Source organism: Salmo salar, chromosome 04 (genome assembly GCF_965601325.2).
Source record: "Salmo salar chromosome 04, fSalSal1, whole genome shotgun sequence".
Lineage (NCBI taxonomy): Eukaryota > Metazoa > Chordata > Actinopteri > Salmoniformes > Salmonidae > Salmo > Salmo salar.
The window spans coordinates 13129467-13147191 of record NC_138294.1 but is presented as its reverse complement, the minus strand read 5'-3'; the positions used below and the strand labels follow the sequence as shown (position 1 = coordinate 13147191).

Genomic DNA, 17725 nt, shown 5'->3' with positions numbered 1-17725 from the left:
GTTCAGTTCAATGCTGTTTACATGGGAATATGTGAACGTTAATAGGCCTACTACTGTATATTTCAGGTTCCTCTGTGGTTGTGGACGTGTATTGACGTTTGATATAGTGAGATTTGAACGCTTCCTGGATTAACACTGTAATAGTTCTATTACATACTGTACTGTACCTGACCTTTAGGCGAAGTAGCCTATTATACCGTGTTAGAAATAGAACCAAATCGGACACCGAATAGGTAGGTGAGAATAAAAAAACACGCCGTATTTTGATACACTTGAACCGTACTTTTTAGTTTTCTTGGTTTCTGTAAGCGTTTCGTTCCCCCCTGTGCATCCTGTATTGACAGAACGCCCCGAGCGCACTTTTAATGATGAGTAACTGACGCTCGGTCATCAACGGACATTCTTCCTGATGTCACTTCTCAACATGTCGACCACCTGTTTTATGGCCGTGATCTTGTGGCTCACAACTGGTTCAACTCGTTGTCAAACAGCAATTCCCAATGTTCACGGAGGTGAGTACGGTACAGTTGGACAAACGGTCTCTCTCTACATACAAAATGTATCGCAATTTTAAAATGTATCGCAATTCCTAATGGATACGGTAACGTGAGGTAGGCTACAATCTAATTAGTCATAGCAATGCAAATGATGTTGCCTAAGCAAACAAGTACATTTGTAAGAAGTCTATTATCTGCACCCAGTGTGGTTTTGGTAGGCTAATTTATTCATCTGGGAATGGAGGTGGTTAATTACTTAATCCAACATTTAACCAGATGGAAAGGACGGAGGCATGGTGGAGAAATGCCCATTAAACAACACTTTTAAAATGACTGAAGACAGGTGTGTCATTTCACTGCTGTTTTCACAAAGTACCCGGAATATAGCAGAGTGAGTATAGACTGGGGTTACAGTGTTATCCTAATTTTGCCTGCTTTCATGGATAGATAGGCCTAGGCTATAGGCTATAGGTCTTAGATTGTAATACAGAGAATGTGGAGGTTTGAGATGCCCCACTCTTTGTGGTGTGTGTGTGTGTGTTAACACACAAATGCAACAAGGAGCAGTTTACCGGACACATATTAAGCCTATGTCACGGACTAAATAGCAAACGCAAAGGAGAGTTTAGCCCCAAAATTGTCTACCTAAATCAACTTTGAGTGACTGGTGAGTAGGGGTTTATTTATTACGCTGATTCTGTTGCAAAACATGTCTTAAACGGAATGAAATGGGGAGTGACCTAACTGAATTTGTCCAATAGAAACCATTTTTTCGTTGTGTGGACTAATTATTGCACCCCAGCTGTGGGTAGCAGCCTACCGACCACAAGAATGTTTCTCAGTAGAGGAAGTGACACAATTACTGATGCTTAGAAATGGTTCCGTAAAAGTCCCTGTAAGTCAGTCTCATCCTTCACACATTCACTCAAAGGTCAAAGGCAAATAAATGGGGCAGAGGAGGGGAGTCTATATATTACGGAGCCCTGGTCCAAAGTAGTGCATTGTAGGAAATAGCCATTTGGGGCACATCCCTAATGTTATGTCCTGTTCTCCTCAGGGGTAGGTGCAGTTCTGGGGGTGTCCAACGCCAGCGTCCTCCTGCAAGACCCCAGCTCTGAGACACTCTACCTGGGAGCCAGAGGCTCCATCCTGGCCCTGCACACCTCCAACCTCACCTGGAAACACCCATCAGTGAGACAGAAATGGAGGGAGAGACAGAGATAAGGGGGGGAGAGAGAGAGGGAGATAAGAGGGGGGGACAGAGAGATGGGAGGGGGGAGACTTCTTCACTTGACTGTCTGTGTGTGCACGCTTATCTGTGCATATTTCCACTCTTGATCTTAGCCAACTGGCAGTGAAACGAGTGTGTATTTGTTTCGGTGTTTTCATGATGGGAGTATTCATGAACACAAAACCATAGAAAAACCTACGTCTTACCTGGGACAAACACACTATGCCAGACATAGGTTAAACCTAGTCCTGGACAACTTTCTCAATAGAGATTCTCCACTGACACTGCTTTTTAGTCCAGTACTGGGCTTAACCTGATGTTTAACTGTGTGATGTAACTGTATGCGTCTGTGTGTTCTCTCTTTGACTTCCGTCTCTGTCTCTGCAGATTAAGTGGGAGGCAACAGAAAAGGAGAGGAAGTCCTGTATGGGTAAAGGCAAGAGAGAGGTGAGCAACGTGGGGTGCTCTTGATCTGTGTTTGAAGTGGCAAGAAAACTGTGTGTAGTAAGAGGTGTCTCTGTGGCAGTGGAGGCTGGTGGGAGGAGCTATAGGAGGACAGGCTCATTGTAATGGCTGGAATGGAGTAGATGGAACGGAGTCAAACATGTGATTTCCATATGTTTGATTTGTTTGATACCACCCATTAATTCCATTCCAGCCATTACAATGAGCCTGTCCTCCTATAGCTCCTCCCACCGTCCTCCGCTGCTCTGTAGTGTATGTATATGGTTAAAGGTGTCCCGGGGCGGCAGCGTAGCCTAGTGGTTAGAGTGTTGGACTAGAAACCGAATGGTTGCAAGATCAAATCCCCAAGCTGACAGGGTACAAATCTGTTGTTCTGCCCCTGAACAAGGCAATTAACCCACTAGGCTGTCATTGAAAATAAGAATTTCTTCTAAACTGACTTGCCTAGTTAAAAAAGATATATATATATATAACACTTTGCCTTTAGACATATGATGTTACCATAACGACTGCTTTACTGACTCTTCAGCTTCCTGTCAACAACACATCACATCCTGTATGTTTGGCTTTCAGATGACTTTTCACTTTGTATCTGGTCGTCATTCAAAGACTGATAAACAGGCATGACGTACCTTAAATAGTCAGGGAGTTAGAGTTATTGTTATCGCTACCGTTTATTCAATGGGAGTAATATGAAAACCAACCTTGGCCTGTTCACATTGGGTTCCTGGCACCTGAGTTGAGAAACCCTGCATTATACTACTGATTCTAACCATATTTTATTGATCTGTGTAGAGCTAGGTTCTCCTGATCTAGGATCATGTTATCTACCCCAAATCCTAACCGTAGCCATTATGGTGAGGAATGTAAACTGACCTGAGATCTGGGTCTAGAGGCAACTTTATCCTGCTCTGTTATGGCCCTGTGCTACGAAGGAGTTGCCAAGCGAGCTTCAGCCTAGCTTAAACTAAAAGGCAATCAGGGACTTGAAAATCCCCCAAATATTCCTTATCCCAGGGCACTTGAACTGTTTCCGCATAGATCGTAAAGATGTATTTACGAGATACAAACAGGCTTACGTTTTCCCCCTCTGCTAATCTCAAATACTCCCTATTCAGTGCACCACTTTTGACCAGGGCCTATAGGGGAGAATAGAATACTGTTTGAGACATGGCTCTTTGTCTCCCTCTACAGGATGACTGTTATAACTACATCTGTCTGCTGGAGGTTCTGAAGGATGGAAGGATCTACGTCTGTGGCTCCTACGCCTACGATCCCCAGTGTGGTTTCATAGTCAGTCACGTTCTCTCTCCTTTGTCTCTTCTCATACTCTACACCTATATTATCATTATTATTATTATACTCTACACCTATATTATCATTATTATTATTATACTCTACACCTATATTATCATTATTATTATTATTATTATTATTATACTCTACACCTGTAATATTATTATTATTATACTCTACACCTACAATATTATTATTATAATTATTATTATTATACTCTACACCTATATTATTATTATTATACTCTACACCTATATTATTATTATTATTATACTCTACACCTATATTATCATTATTATTATTATTATTATACTCTACACCTGTAATATTATTATTATTATACTCTACACCTACAATATTATTATTATAATTATAATTATTATACTCTACACCTATATTATTATTATTATACTCTACACCTATATTATTATTATTATTATACTCTACACCTATATTATTATTATTATTATTATTATTATTATACTCTACACCTATATTATTATTATTATACTCTACACCTATATTATTATTATTATTATACTCTACACCTATATTATTATTATTATACTCTACACCTATATTATATTATTATTATACTCTACACCTATATTATTATTATTATACTCTACACCTATATTATTATTATTATACTCTACACCTATATTATTATTATTATTAAACTCTACATCTATATCATTCATTATTAGCATTATACTCTACACCTATATTGTTATTAATATACTCTACACCTATATTATTATTATTATTATAATACTCTACACCTATATTATTATTATTATACTCTACACCTATAGTATTTTTTATTAGTATTATTATACTCTACACCTATATTATTGTTATTATACTTTACACCTATAATATTATTATTATTATTATGATACACCTGCTAGATGCTCTTTTACTGTTGTGGTCAAATACATGTTTTTCATTCAATTCATGTATTTAGTTGATAGGCTTAAACACATGATATTCACGTCACAGGCGGTGGGACCTTAATTGGGGAGAACAGGCTCGTGGTAATGGCTGGAGCGGAATCAGTGGAACCATATCAAATACATGGTTTCCATGTGTTTGATGCCATTCCATTTGCGCCGTTCCAGCCATTATTATGAGCCATCCTACTGGGGCGGCAGGTAGCCTAGTGGTTTGAGCGTTGGGCCAGTAATCAAAAGGTTGCTGGATCGAATCCCTGAGCTGACAAGATAAAAATCTGTTGCTCTGCCCCTGAACAAGGCAGTTCCCCAGTAGGCTGTCATTGTAAATAAGAATTTGTTCTGAACTGACTTGCCTGGTTAAATAAATAAAAAAGATATATATAGACTGTGTGTGTGTTCAGGACCCAGTGACGTTTACCCTGGTGAAGGAAGAAGGTGACAAAGTTGGGAAGGGGAAGTGTCCTTATGATCCCAGACAACCTCACACTGCTGTTACTGCAGGTTAGACACACACACACGCTCACACTCACACACACACACACACCTCACACTCTATCACATCCTGTCTATATGTGTACTGTAGATGGAGTGCTGTACACCGCCTCCCCTTCTAACTTCTGGGGCACAGAGTTTGACATCACCAGGGCAGCAGGTCAACAAGTGCGCATGGATCAGTCCATCAACTGGCTCAGTGGTGAGACCCCTCTGTCAATCACACACACTCCCAATGCATGTTGGGAAAGATTATAAAATACTTCTACTGTCCAAACTTCTGTAACACCAAACAACAGAATGTGTCCAATGAAGAGTTTAACTCAGGATGTGGTTTAGCAGTGTAGTGTTACCTACCTAATGAGTTTGTTCTTTGATGATGGTCTATATCTATAACCATCCACATGTTTTATGCCAGTAACGTCATACCGTATAAAATAAAAATCATGACAGCTCTGATGGAAACAGGATGTTTTGGTACAATTTTATAAATGCCAACAGATAACTTGTCCGTTCGACATGGTGGGATCTTTTTGTGGCGGTAGAATGAATTATGTGAGAAGTGGCGATGGAAACGCCTTTATGTGTTAGTATTAATGTGGAAGTAAACTTGGAGTCATGCGATGGCATGTTGTGTGGTCCTCCCACTATGACTCGGGAAATCCTGCAGTTTATTAGGCTACAGACGAAATAACTGAAAGTGCAAGGTGATTTTGACGCTCTTTTCCAATGAATATCGAGGGTCTTATTCTGGTGACATGATGATCGATGCTTTACTGCAGTTTGACAAATACAAATATTCTTGCTCTTATCCATAGTAATCTCATCATGTAGACTAGGCTTCCCATACTGTATCTGTGAGCTGTTGGCTAGAGCGCTCGTGCCAAGACCAGAATATGCACATTTGCTATTTAACCTAACAGTTTTTGGGACATAACTATCGGTACAGTTGAAAATGGAAACACATTGAACTTTACATTTTTATTAGGTACATGAAAACTTAAGCGAAAAATGTTTTGTGTGTCTACGTCATCACACATTGATTTTTATCCGCAAAAAGACAGTTCAGTGGAAACACCACTGATGAGAAAATGTGCAAGTTTGTCTGGGGCTACAACGAAAATGTGAACTGTCGGGGGTGTTGAGGACTGGAGTTGGGAAGCACTACATGCAATATATCATCCATATGTAATTTTCTGATGAGTCCAGATCCAGAGTTTGTGAGTTCGGCCCTGGTCAGGGAGAGTCCTGGAGACGATGATAAAATCTACTTCTTCTTCACGGAGAACGCTATAGAGTATGACCTTTATACCAAGGTCAGGGTCACACGGGTGGCCAGAGTCTGCAAGGTGAGATACATCTCTCTCTCTCTCTGTCTGTCTCTCTTTCTCTCTCTCTCCCTCTATTTTGCTCATGTGTGCTTTGTCTCGTGCTCTCTCTCTATACTTCTCATCCCCCTCTCCCCCATCCCTATCTCCCCCATCCCTATCTCCTTATCTGCCAGGGAGACGTGGGGGGCTCTAAGACCCTGCAGAAGCGCTGGACCAGTTTCCTGAAGGCTCAGCTGGTGTGTCGGGACCGGGACAGTGGCCAGTACTACACCGTCCTGACCCACGCCTACCCCCTGGAACACCGCCTGGGAGACCCCAGCAGCACACACTTCTACACCCTCTTCACCTCCCAGTGGTAAGGGGGTGGAGGGGGGGAGAGGGGAAGAGAGAGGGACGGGGGGATAGAGATGGGGAGAGACGGAGGTAGAGGAGGAGTAGAGATGGGGAACGGGGTGGAGAGAGAATGAGAGAGGACAGATTGCGAGGGAAAGAGAAAGGAGAATCACTAAATATGATTATCATGTTACAATGACTCATACAGACGGCATTACTGTAATGAACATGGTAATGTGTGTGTGTTTAGGAAAGGAGAGCGCGTGTCAGCAGTGTGTGTGTACAGCCTGGCTGACATCACCAAGGTGTTTGCGACGGGAGGCTTCAGAGATATGAAGAGGAACTGTGTGAACAGTGGGAGCTCTGAGTCTGTACCCGACCCCCGTCCTGGACAGGTATTCACCAGACTCACCTGGGTTGTATTTATTAGGGCATGCAATGGAAAGCATTTTAAAAACGTTTTGCAGCGGATAGCGAAAGTTAGTGCTTCTTTCGAAAATGAGTGTTTCTTTGTTATTGGACGAATCCAGGTAGTCATTTTCCATTTAAGGGTTATTATCATATAGTGTCCTAGTATGTCCATCATCGTCATAACAGGCTGAATTGGTCTCTGTCCCCCTCAGTGTATCAATGATGACCTGAGAGCCCAGGGTTATAACTCCTCCTTCGACATGCCCGACCGCGTGCTGCAGTTTGCCAAGGAACATCCTCTGTTGACGAGCACTGTGGACGCAGCGCCCCTTCTGGTGAGGAGGGGAACCACATACACCAGGATCACAGCCACCAACATCTCCAACAGTGATGCTGCCCTACTACATCTGGGAACAGGTGAGAGAGAGAAACATCAAGTAATCAATAGACCAGGCAGTTAATTGACTATGCTGAACATATCAGAAAATATTCTCATTTTGTGGTTGATTATGTTCTGTGGTGTGAATTGATGTGTGTTTTCACACAGATCAGGGGGAGTTACACAGTGTGTCTATCGTTGGTCGTATTGCTACTCTGCTGCAGGAGATCCCTCTGACAACCTCAGTAGAGCCCGTCAACAACATCCTCATACACCAGGTATCAGACGCACACACACACACACACACACACACACACACACACACACACACACACACACACACACACACACACACACACACACACACACACACACACACACACACACACACACACACACACACACACACACACAGAGACATCTTTAACCCTTTGCTCCCTCCCAGGGCCATGTGGTGGTAGGCTCCCCCTCCTCTCTGTCCCGTGTGCCAGTAGAGGGGTGCAGGGTGTACTCCAGCTGTCAGGTGTGTGCCCGGGCAGCAGGACTAGGTTGTGTGTGGGACGTCAACAAGAGAGCCTGTGTTGCGGAGTGAGTCTACATAGCATTCTCTTTGTGGGGGTTTGAGTCTCTCTCTCTCTCTGTCTCTGTCTCTGTCTCCCTCTCTATGTCTCTCTCTCTCTCTCTCTCTCTCTCTCTATGTCTCTCTCTCTATGTTTCTCTCTCTCTATGTCTCTCTCGCTCTATGTCTCTCTCTATGTCTGTCTCTTGCTCTGTCTCTCTCTGTCTCTGTCAATTCAATTTCAATTTAAGGGGATTTATTGGCATGGGAAACATGTTTACATTGCCAAAGGAAGTCAAATAGATAAAATAAACAAAAGTGACATAAACAATAAAAAGTTTACATTTAACAGTACACTCCAAAAGAATAAAGACATTTTAAGTGTCATATTATGTCTAAATATACAGTGTTGTAATGATGTGCAAAAAGGAAAATAAATCAACATAAATACAGGTTGCATCTCTCTCTCTCTCTCTCTCTCTCTCTCTCTCCTCTCTCTCTCTCTCTCTCTCTCTCTCTCTCCCTCCTGCTGTTCAAAACATTGCTTTATCTTCCTTCCTTTCAAACTAGTTGTTTCACTGTCACCATCACATCTCACCATCTCTCTTTCTTCTTTCTCTGTTCTCAGCTCTCCAGTGCAGAGGGAGTCAGAGGACCCTTTGAAGGTGTGTGGCACTGGAGAGGGTGAGTATGAACACTATTAAACAGGTTGATTTTAATTGTAGTGCTAGAGGCGTACTACAGACCCTTGTTTGAGTCCAGGCTGTATCACAACCGGCCGTGATTGGGAGTCCCATAGGGCGGCGCACATTTGGCCCAGGATCGTCTGCTTTAGGGTTTGGCCGGGGTAGGCCGTTATTGTCCCATAAGAATTTGTTCAACTGACTTGTCTAGTTAAATAAAGGTTTTAAAAAATATATATAATAATTATACTATATAATTATATCAATTATATTCCACTATTACCCATGCATAAGGTTCTTATATCACATCTAGTCCACTATTAAACATGTTTAAGGCCCTTATATAACATCTATTCCACCATTAAACATGCATAAGGTTATTATATCACACCTATTCCACTCTTAAAAACGTATAAAGCCCTTATCACATTTTCCACTATTAAACATGCATACAGCCCTCGTACCACATCTATTCCACTATTAAACACATCCACCAAATCTACTACATTTCCAAACAGAATTAGGACGATCTCTCGCTCTCGCTCTTCCTCTCATCTTGTAACTCCCTCCCTCCTCTTGCCCATCTCCCATACTTCCTATCTCTCCCTTTCTCTCTCTTTTACTCTCCATCCTTCCTTCTCACTCCTCCTCTTTCTATCTCTGCTTCTGCCTCTCTCTGTCCTCCCTCCCACCCCCTTCCCATCGCAGGTCGTTGTTCCCCTGTGGTGAAGGAGCTGCGTGTGAAGAAGGGCCTGGTGGTCCTCCTCCCCTGTGACCACCCCCATCTCTCCCCTCTCCCCTGCGTCTGGGAGCACCCCCAGGGCCGCCACACCCAGCAGCACCACTCCCACCTGGAGGTCACCGTCTCCGGATCCAGCCTGGGCTTCTACTCCTGCCGCTGCTCAGCCCAGGGTGATTATTCCTGGGGTAGCGAACCCTGCCTCACAGCCTCCTACCAGCTCATCATGGAGGACCTCAGTGTCAAAGGCAGGGTGGACCCGGGGCTGTGGAGGTCACCGGTATGGGTGTACATCTCCTGTGTCCTGCTGGGGGTGCTGGTTGGAGCTTTAGGAGCCACTGTGTTCCTGAAGAGGCTGTGCTGGAGAGCAGCCCAGCAAACCCAATTAGTGGACAGAAATGGGAGGGGAGCCAATCAAGGACAGCAGGGTCGTGGCCCCACCTGCTATGAGAATAAGCTGGTTATGAGTGACACGCCGGTCGGCCAATCGGGAGAGAGCGTTTTGTGAAGAGATGTCCAGCATTGACTTAATTGAAGGGAGTGTTTTGCCAGGTACCGCTTACAGACTACTCTCTCTGACGCTTTCTTTCTTTCTTTCTTTCTTTCTTTCTTTCTTTCTTTCTTTCTTTCTTTCTTTCTTTCTTTCTTTCTTTCTTTCTTTCTTTCTTTCTTTCTTTCTTTCTTTCTTTCTTTCTTTCTTTCTTTCTTTCGTCTCTCTGTCTCTCTCTCTCTGTCTCTCTGTCTCTGTGTCGCTCTCTCTGTCTCTCTCTGTGTCTCTATGTCTCTCTATGTCTCTCTCTGTCTCTCGCTCTGTGTCTTTCTGCTTCTCTGTAACCAGGTTTCCATCCAATCTTTTTATGCGAGTAAAACATGTCACGACAGGCCTGATGGAAACAGCACATTTTTGGGTAAACTTTCCAAATGTCGACAAAACAAAATACACTAGACAAGGTGGGATCGTTTTGCGTTGGTAAAATTAATTATGTGAGAAATGGCAGTGGAAACACCTCCTTTATAGGCAAATATTGATTTGATAACCATCATATCGATGCGATTACATGTTGTGTGGTCCTCACACTACGACTCGGGAAAGCATGCAGTTTATTAGGCTACAGATGAAATAAGTTATGATGAACTTCACACGGAGGTGAAAGTGCACAGTGATGAGCTTGATGCTCCTTTCCAATAAATATTGGGGGTCTTATTCTGGTGACATGATGATCGATGCTTGGCTGCCGCTTGACAAATAAAAATAATCTTGCTCTTATCCATAATATTGTCATGTAGCCAAGCTCTGCCAGCTGCTGAATAGAGCGTACATGCAAAGACCACATTTGCTATTTATCGCAACACAGTTGAAAATGCGATGGAAACCCGTCCCCACCCACTGTTTCCGCAAAGTCAGTTTGCCGGAAACACAGCGCTGGTGGGAAAATGTGCATATTTTCCTTATTAATATTTTAGAATATTCACATGAAAATCTGTCGCCAATTGGATTGAAACCAAGATAGTGACATCACAGGGTAGGATTAAAATAAAAAATTATAGTGATTTCCAAACCTGCAACCAGTTTCTAGCCAGCGGTAGGGTATATACTTGCTCCCCACGTCACTGCAAATCTCAGTGTTTGATGAAAATCACTGTTTTTAAAATGTTTTTACTTTTAATGTCATTGGCTAGAATGTTATATATTTTTCGACAAAACGTAGAAATGCGCCGTTTTCACGTTTAGACACTGGCATTGTGCTGGAGATAATGAACATGAGGATGACAAGTGGTAGGATTTCCCTTTAAGTTGTCTTTTGTGCATGTACATTTGACTTTCTTTTTTTTTACATGATTTTGCATCTTTTGGGGGGGAAATGTATTTTTGTAATATTTGAGAATGTTTTGTTGTTGTTGTTATCCATTGTCTGCTATTTCTGAACAAAGCGTATTTCAGTAAATATTCCTACAGTACCAATTGGTAGTTTTCCTGTATAATTTATTGAACCATTTAACTTTGTTCATTCAGTATGTCATATAATATGAAATCTTAACTATAATCAGTGGGCCATGTAATATTATAATTCAGAAGAGGGAGGTGAACACATGTTCTACTTAACTATGTAATATTAGATTTTGAAGATTTAGGTCATTCAAAAGGTTAGTACAACAGAAGTTCAAAAAATGCATGAGACTTTTACTAAATCAGGGATGGACCACAAAAAAATCAGGAGACGTGCCGTTACCCCCCTCCCCACACCTATTGCAAGCAAAATATTTAGTGGCCCCACTCTTGACAGCAGATATGTTTTTTATGTTTTAGAGTTAATTTGTGCAATTCTACACATGTTGCTTTGGGATGTAGAGAACATTTTGCAGTTTTCTAACTAACTAATGCAATTCTTCTCATTTTGCCATGGGGCGAAGAGGAAAATGAGCTGTTTTACAGCTCATTTCCTGTAATTTTGCCTGACTACATTGCAGACGCCTGCCAGATCTCACAATGATTGGGTAGGTGTTGAACGTATCAGCTAAGCAGATTATATGTTATAGCAATCGGATGTCCGACTGTGTAGTCGATGACGTGGCACCGACCATTGGTTGATAAAATGCAACATCTGCAAGGAAGTGGGCCTGGAACTCGAGCAAGACATTCAACATGTCACTAATGTCACGTGTTACAGGCTTTGTTATTTTTTGTCATTATCGACAATATGGCAATTCAAGTCACTTTTGGTTGTTTTTGTGCTCTCTAGTTCGTAGACAATCTCACATTCACTCTTATGATCTTTGTCCTTATCTTCCAATACTTTATTCTTGGTCACCTCAGCCATTTTGAAAACCTCATATGGTGAAATCAACACCTCTTCTTCATTGTTCAATTGAGATAAACCTGCCAGGGACGCACCAAAACAGGTAGTGATCTTAAAACATGTCTTCCAATCTGCAAACATTTTAGCCACATGCTCGTAGGTAGATGATGAAGCAAACTGGCCAAATCGCATTGTCATCTTTTTTTCCTTCGTAAGCTAACCAGGAAGGTTTCTACACACTGTTTTCCTGGGTCTTTAATAAGAATACGTAAGGCATCTGACAACAGGAAATGCAAGGAGTGATGCTTATAAACTGTCTTGTAGCTCTTCCCTAGGGTAGTGGCCTCATTGAATGTTCTCGAAAATCATCTCTGTTGGATTCACATACATTTCAATGTTATGTTTATGGTTGTCATAAAAATCCATAGCTTCCCACCAAGCGCATTGACATTTTCTGTACTTTTTTTCTCCTTTGGTAGGAAGTTGTTTGTCACCTCACAGAGCATATTCTCCCTGCAGCCCTCATAGGAGTCATCGATAGAGTCATGGGCCATGTCAAGGGGTGTTGGGTTGGGATTGCGACGATTCAGTCAGGGATGAATCTTCAGAATAGGGAAGAGATAATGATAACACTTTAATTACAGTGGTGAAATGTATTATTCATAAAGCATTCATAAAGCCTTTATATGCATGACATTGTCATAAATCCCTATTATCATACACTCTTTATAAGCCTACATAGTTTTATGTAGTCTTATGCAGTAATGACATAAACATTATAACACCCACTCCACATGAACTGTTATAAGCAAGCTACATTGTCTCTGCCAAATGTCTCTGTTACACATATATTTATGTTATGAAGCCTTTATGTGTACACAAATTTATACATGTATTGGGTACAATCAGTGAAGACACATTAGCGTTTACAAGCACTAGTAACTGATTCATAAATTATTTTCCACCACGATTGGTAAAGTGGCACGCTCTTTTGATGTTAAAACACATTCATAGGAATTTAAACTTATTCATGAATACTTTACTGTGACTTACTGAAAAATGATTACATTTTATTGTGACATTTTGGCCTTACTCAGTCCTCCTTTAAAGACTACTGTCACGTCCTGGCCAGTATAAGGGTTAATTGGTATTGTAGTTTGGTCAGGACGTGGCAGAGGGTATTTGTTTTATGTGGTTCAGAGTGGTGTTTTTGGTAAAAGGGTGTTTGATTTAGTATTTCCGGGTTTTTGGTTTATGATCTATGTTTAGGTAATTCTATGTCTAGTCTAGGTAGTCTGTGTTTCTATGGTTGATTAATTGGGGTTGGGACTCTCAATTGAAGGCAGGTGTTTTCTCTTTGCCTTTGATTGAGAGTCCCATATATTAGGGTGTGTTTGTGTTTGGGATTTGTGGGAGATTGTTTTTGCATTGCGTGTTTTTGTGAGCCTGCAAAACTGTCATTTGTCGTGCTTATTGTTTTCTTGTTTTTTCTCGTGTTCAACGTTCTTTAATAAATTAAGAAAATGAACACCAACTCTACTGCGTATTGGTCCACACTTTCAGATGACGATTTCGCTATATCATCGGATGATGAAGAAGTTCGTGACAACTACAGTCTGTAGGTGCTACAAAGTAATAATTGGTGTAATTTTAAGCTTTAATAGCGTGCTGTGTAAAATGAGTAGAGTTTCGCTAACAGTTTTCTTACGTTAGTTAATGAACCATGGAGGTACCCTGCTCTACAGGTGGTATCATTGGATCTGATTCATTTGATTAAACGCAATTACATGTTTTAGGGCTGCAACCATAGAAATACAATGTATATATTCTACTAAAAAGCTATTGTCAACTTCATGTCTATAGTTATTTTGTTCACTGTTCACTGTGAGCCTGTTTGTGCAACTATTATTGAATTTGCATAGAAAAGTAATTTGGTTGCAAATGCAACTGGGGCCATGTAAATCATTTTTAGGCTACTGATTCCACCAGTGGCACCTTGTATGACCATACAAGTCTATTATGCGACTGAGCACAGTCAAATTATTTGGTTGCAAAGTCACTGCCCTGCCCTACCTCTGCCCCACAAGGACCATTAACACAAGGCTTATAGTTCTGCCTGGACAGGAACATTAACACAAAGCTTATAGTTCTGCCTGGACAGGAACATTAACACAAGGCTTATAGTTCTGCCTGGACAGGAACATTAACACAAGGCTTATAGTTCTGCCTGGACAGGAGCATTAACACAAGGCTTATAGTTCTGCCTGGACAGGAACATTAACACAAAGCTTATAGTTCTGCCTGGACAGGAACATTAACACAAGGCTTATAGTTCTGCCTGGACAGGACCATTAACACAAGGCTTACAGTTCTGCCTGGACAGGACCATTAACACAAGGCTTATAGTTCTGCCTGGACAGGACCATTAACACAAGGCTTATAGTTCTGCCCGGACAGGAAAATTAACACAAGGCTTATAGTTCTGCCTGGACAGGAACATTAACACAAGGCTTATAGTTCTGCCTGGACAGGACCATTAACACAAGGCTTATAGTTCTGCCTGGACAGGAACATTAACACAAGGCTTATAGTTCTGCCTGGACAGGACCATTAACACAAGGCTTATAGTTCTGCCCGGACAGGAACATTAACACAAGGCTTATAGTTCTGCCTGGACAGGAACATTAACACAAGGCTTATAGTTCTGCCTGGACAGGACCATTAACACAAGGCTTATAGTTCTGCCTGGACAGGAACATTAACACAAGGCTTATAGTTCTGCCTGGACAGGAACATTAACACAAGGCTTATAGTTCTGCCTGGACAGGACCATTAACACAAGGCTTATAGTTCTGCCTGGACAGGACCATTAACACAAGGCTTATAGTTCTGCCTGGACAGGAACATTAACACAAGGCTTATAGTTCTGCCTGGACAGGACCATTAACACAAGGCTTATGTTATGCCCGGACAGGAACATTAACACAAGGCTTATAGTTCTGCCCGGACAGGAACATTAACACAAGGCTTATAGTTCTGCCTGGACAGGAACATTAACACAAGGCTTATAGTTTTGCCTGGACAGGACCATTAACACAAGGCTTATAGTTCTGCCTGGACAGGAACATTAACACAAGGCTTATAGTTCTGCCTGGACAGGACCATTAACACAAGGCTTATAGTTCTGCCTGGACAGGACCATTAACACAAGGCTTATAGTTCTGCCTGGACAGGACCATTAACACAAGGCTTATAGTTCTGCCCGGACAGGAACATTAACACAAGGCTTATAGTTCTGCCTGGACAGGACCATTAACACAAGGCTTATAGTTCTGCCTGGACAGGAACATTAACACAAGGCTTATAGTTCTGCCTGGACAGGAACATTAACACAAGGCTTATAGTTCTGCCTGACAGGAACATTAACACAAGGCGTATAGTTCTGCCTGGACAGGAACATTAACACAAGGCGTATAGTTCTGCCTGGACAGGAACATTAACACACAGCTTATAGTTCTGCCTGGACAGGAACATTAACACAAGGCTTCTAGTTCTGCCTGGACAGGACCATTAACACAAGGCTTATAGTTCTGCCTGGACAGGACCATTAACACAAGGCTTATAGTTCTGCCTGGACAGGACCATTAACACAAGGCTTATAGTTCTGCCCGGACAGGAACATTAACACAAGGCTTATAGTTCTGCCTGGACAGGAACATTAACACAAGGCTTATAGGTCTGCCTGGACAGGACCATTAACACAAGGCTTATAGTTCTGCCTGGACAGGACCATTAACACAAGGCTTATAGTTCTGCCTGGACAGGAACATTAACACAAGGCTTATAGTTCTGCCTGGACAGGACCATTAACACAAGGCTTATTGTTCTGCCTGGACAGGACCATTAACACAAGGCTAGTTCTGTATCTTTACCTGATAAGGTACTGCAGGATAGAGTTCTTAAATGCCAAAGACAATAAGTCATGTTGAGACAATGGCTTCAACAAATGTAAAAAGTCTACTTAATTAATGTCCCTAGCCAGTGGGTTTGAGTAGGGTGTCTCCTTTCTCACTACTGGCTATTATATCATTCAGTGTCGTTTTAAATGTCAGAGCCTTATCTGCTACACGTTCCTGCACCATTAGAATGTTTTCTGTCTGCTTGGCCTTTATAACAATCGATCTGACAATAGCTACAGCTAACCAGTCAGTTGCTGAAAATATCCTATACCATGTAAATACACCTGGCTCTGTCCATACTGGTCTTTATTCTGTCCCTTTGAATAAACCTCAAGCACAACATGACATAATACTGTCATGTGTTCAATAGTGCCTCTAACAATTTCTGCCTTGAGATCATGTAAATTCTGCCATGAGATAATGTAAATTCTGGCATGAGATCATTTGAATTATACCTTGAGGTTTTAGGCTATTGTTCCAGCCCAGCACTAAAATACCTCATACAACTAGTTAAAGCCACTGTCTGCAAGATGTCCAGTAATTTCACATACTGAAATATGACTAGTTTTGAATACCTTTATGTAATTGTCTTACTTTATTATAACCCCCATAAATGTAGTGTAATCTGAGACTTATTTAGAGCTTCATATCACGTTTAAAACATGTCATGGGATGTCATTCCTTTAGCACTACAGGTATAGCATAGAAATCAAGTGGTCGTTCTGATATTTCTTCATTTCTTTCTTTTTACATTGGATGATGTGCTTTCTAGGTATTATTACTGCACGGTTGGAGCTAGAAACACAAGCATTTCACTGCACCTGCGATAACATATGCAAATCTGTGTACACGACCAAGAAAGTTTGATTTGAAGTGCTAGTTTCATGTGAAAATCTCGTAGCATGCATTTGTTCCATTGTTTACTGTCGCGACTTCCACCGAAGGTGGCTCCTCTCCCTGTTCGGGTGGTGCTCGGCGGTCGTCGTCGCCGGTCTACTAGCTGCCACTAATCCTTTTTTCTTCTTCGATAAGTCTTGTCTGTTTTGTTTGTGCACATGTTCCTTGTTTATGTTGATTAGTGTGGGTATTTATTTTCTCTCTACCCGCTTTGTTTCGTGTGGGTTTGTTTTCGTTTCCCTGTTTTATGTTGGGTGACGTTATTTTTGTTAATCAATTTCATTCAGGTTATGTCCTTAGGATTTTTGTTCTATTGGTCATTATCCGACAGTGTATTTTTGTCCTGTGCCTGTATGGTTTTGGATGGACTTTATTAAACTCTTGTGATTGCATTTATCTCCTCTCCTGCGCTTGACTCCTACACCCACCTCTCGTTGAGAGACGTTACATTTACATTGTTGTTGGTGGCCCATTTAGTTTAATCAATGCTACAGTAAATATAGTTACAGTAAATGCTACAGTAAATATAGTTACTGTAAATGTAGTTACAGTAAATGCTACAGTACTTATAGTTACAGTAAATGCTATATATGACCAGGCCTGGGTTCAAATACTATTTGAAATCTTTCAAATACTTTGAGTGTTTTCTTTAATCTGCCTGGTGTGCCAGGTGGGCAGGATTTGCACTTTTGGGACTTT

At 41.5% G+C, this 17725-nt stretch overlaps 1 protein-coding gene across 3 annotated transcripts; it reads left to right on the top strand.

Moving 5' to 3' along the window:
• The first annotated feature begins 75 nt into the window (after positions 1–75).
• On the top strand, positions 76–13698 carry LOC106602207 (semaphorin-4F). 3 transcript variants are annotated; one of them, XR_006769534.2, is made up of 16 exons: positions 76–512; positions 1555–1688; positions 2116–2175; positions 3388–3486; positions 4847–4946; positions 5029–5139; positions 6147–6286; positions 6442–6623; positions 6852–6996; positions 7225–7429; positions 7560–7669; positions 7837–7979; positions 8579–8634; positions 9342–9924; positions 11785–11868; positions 12650–13698. XR_006769534.2 is itself a non-coding variant. In XM_014194709.3 (15 exons), the coding sequence occupies exons 1-14, from the start codon at positions 410–412 to the stop codon at positions 9878–9880; spliced, it is 2127 nt and encodes a 708-aa protein (XP_014050184.2). In that variant the 5' UTR covers positions 76–409; the 3' UTR covers positions 9881–9924; positions 11785–13698. The 3 variants fall into 3 exon arrangements, 2 of the variants coding, with proteins under 2 accessions (XP_014050184.2, XP_014050185.2); XM_014194709.3 differs by having other exon boundaries at positions 11785–13698; XM_014194710.3 differs by lacking the exons at positions 11785–11868; positions 12650–13698 and having other exon boundaries at positions 76–233; positions 345–512; positions 9342–11335.
• Positions 13699–17725: the final 4027 nt, after the last annotated feature.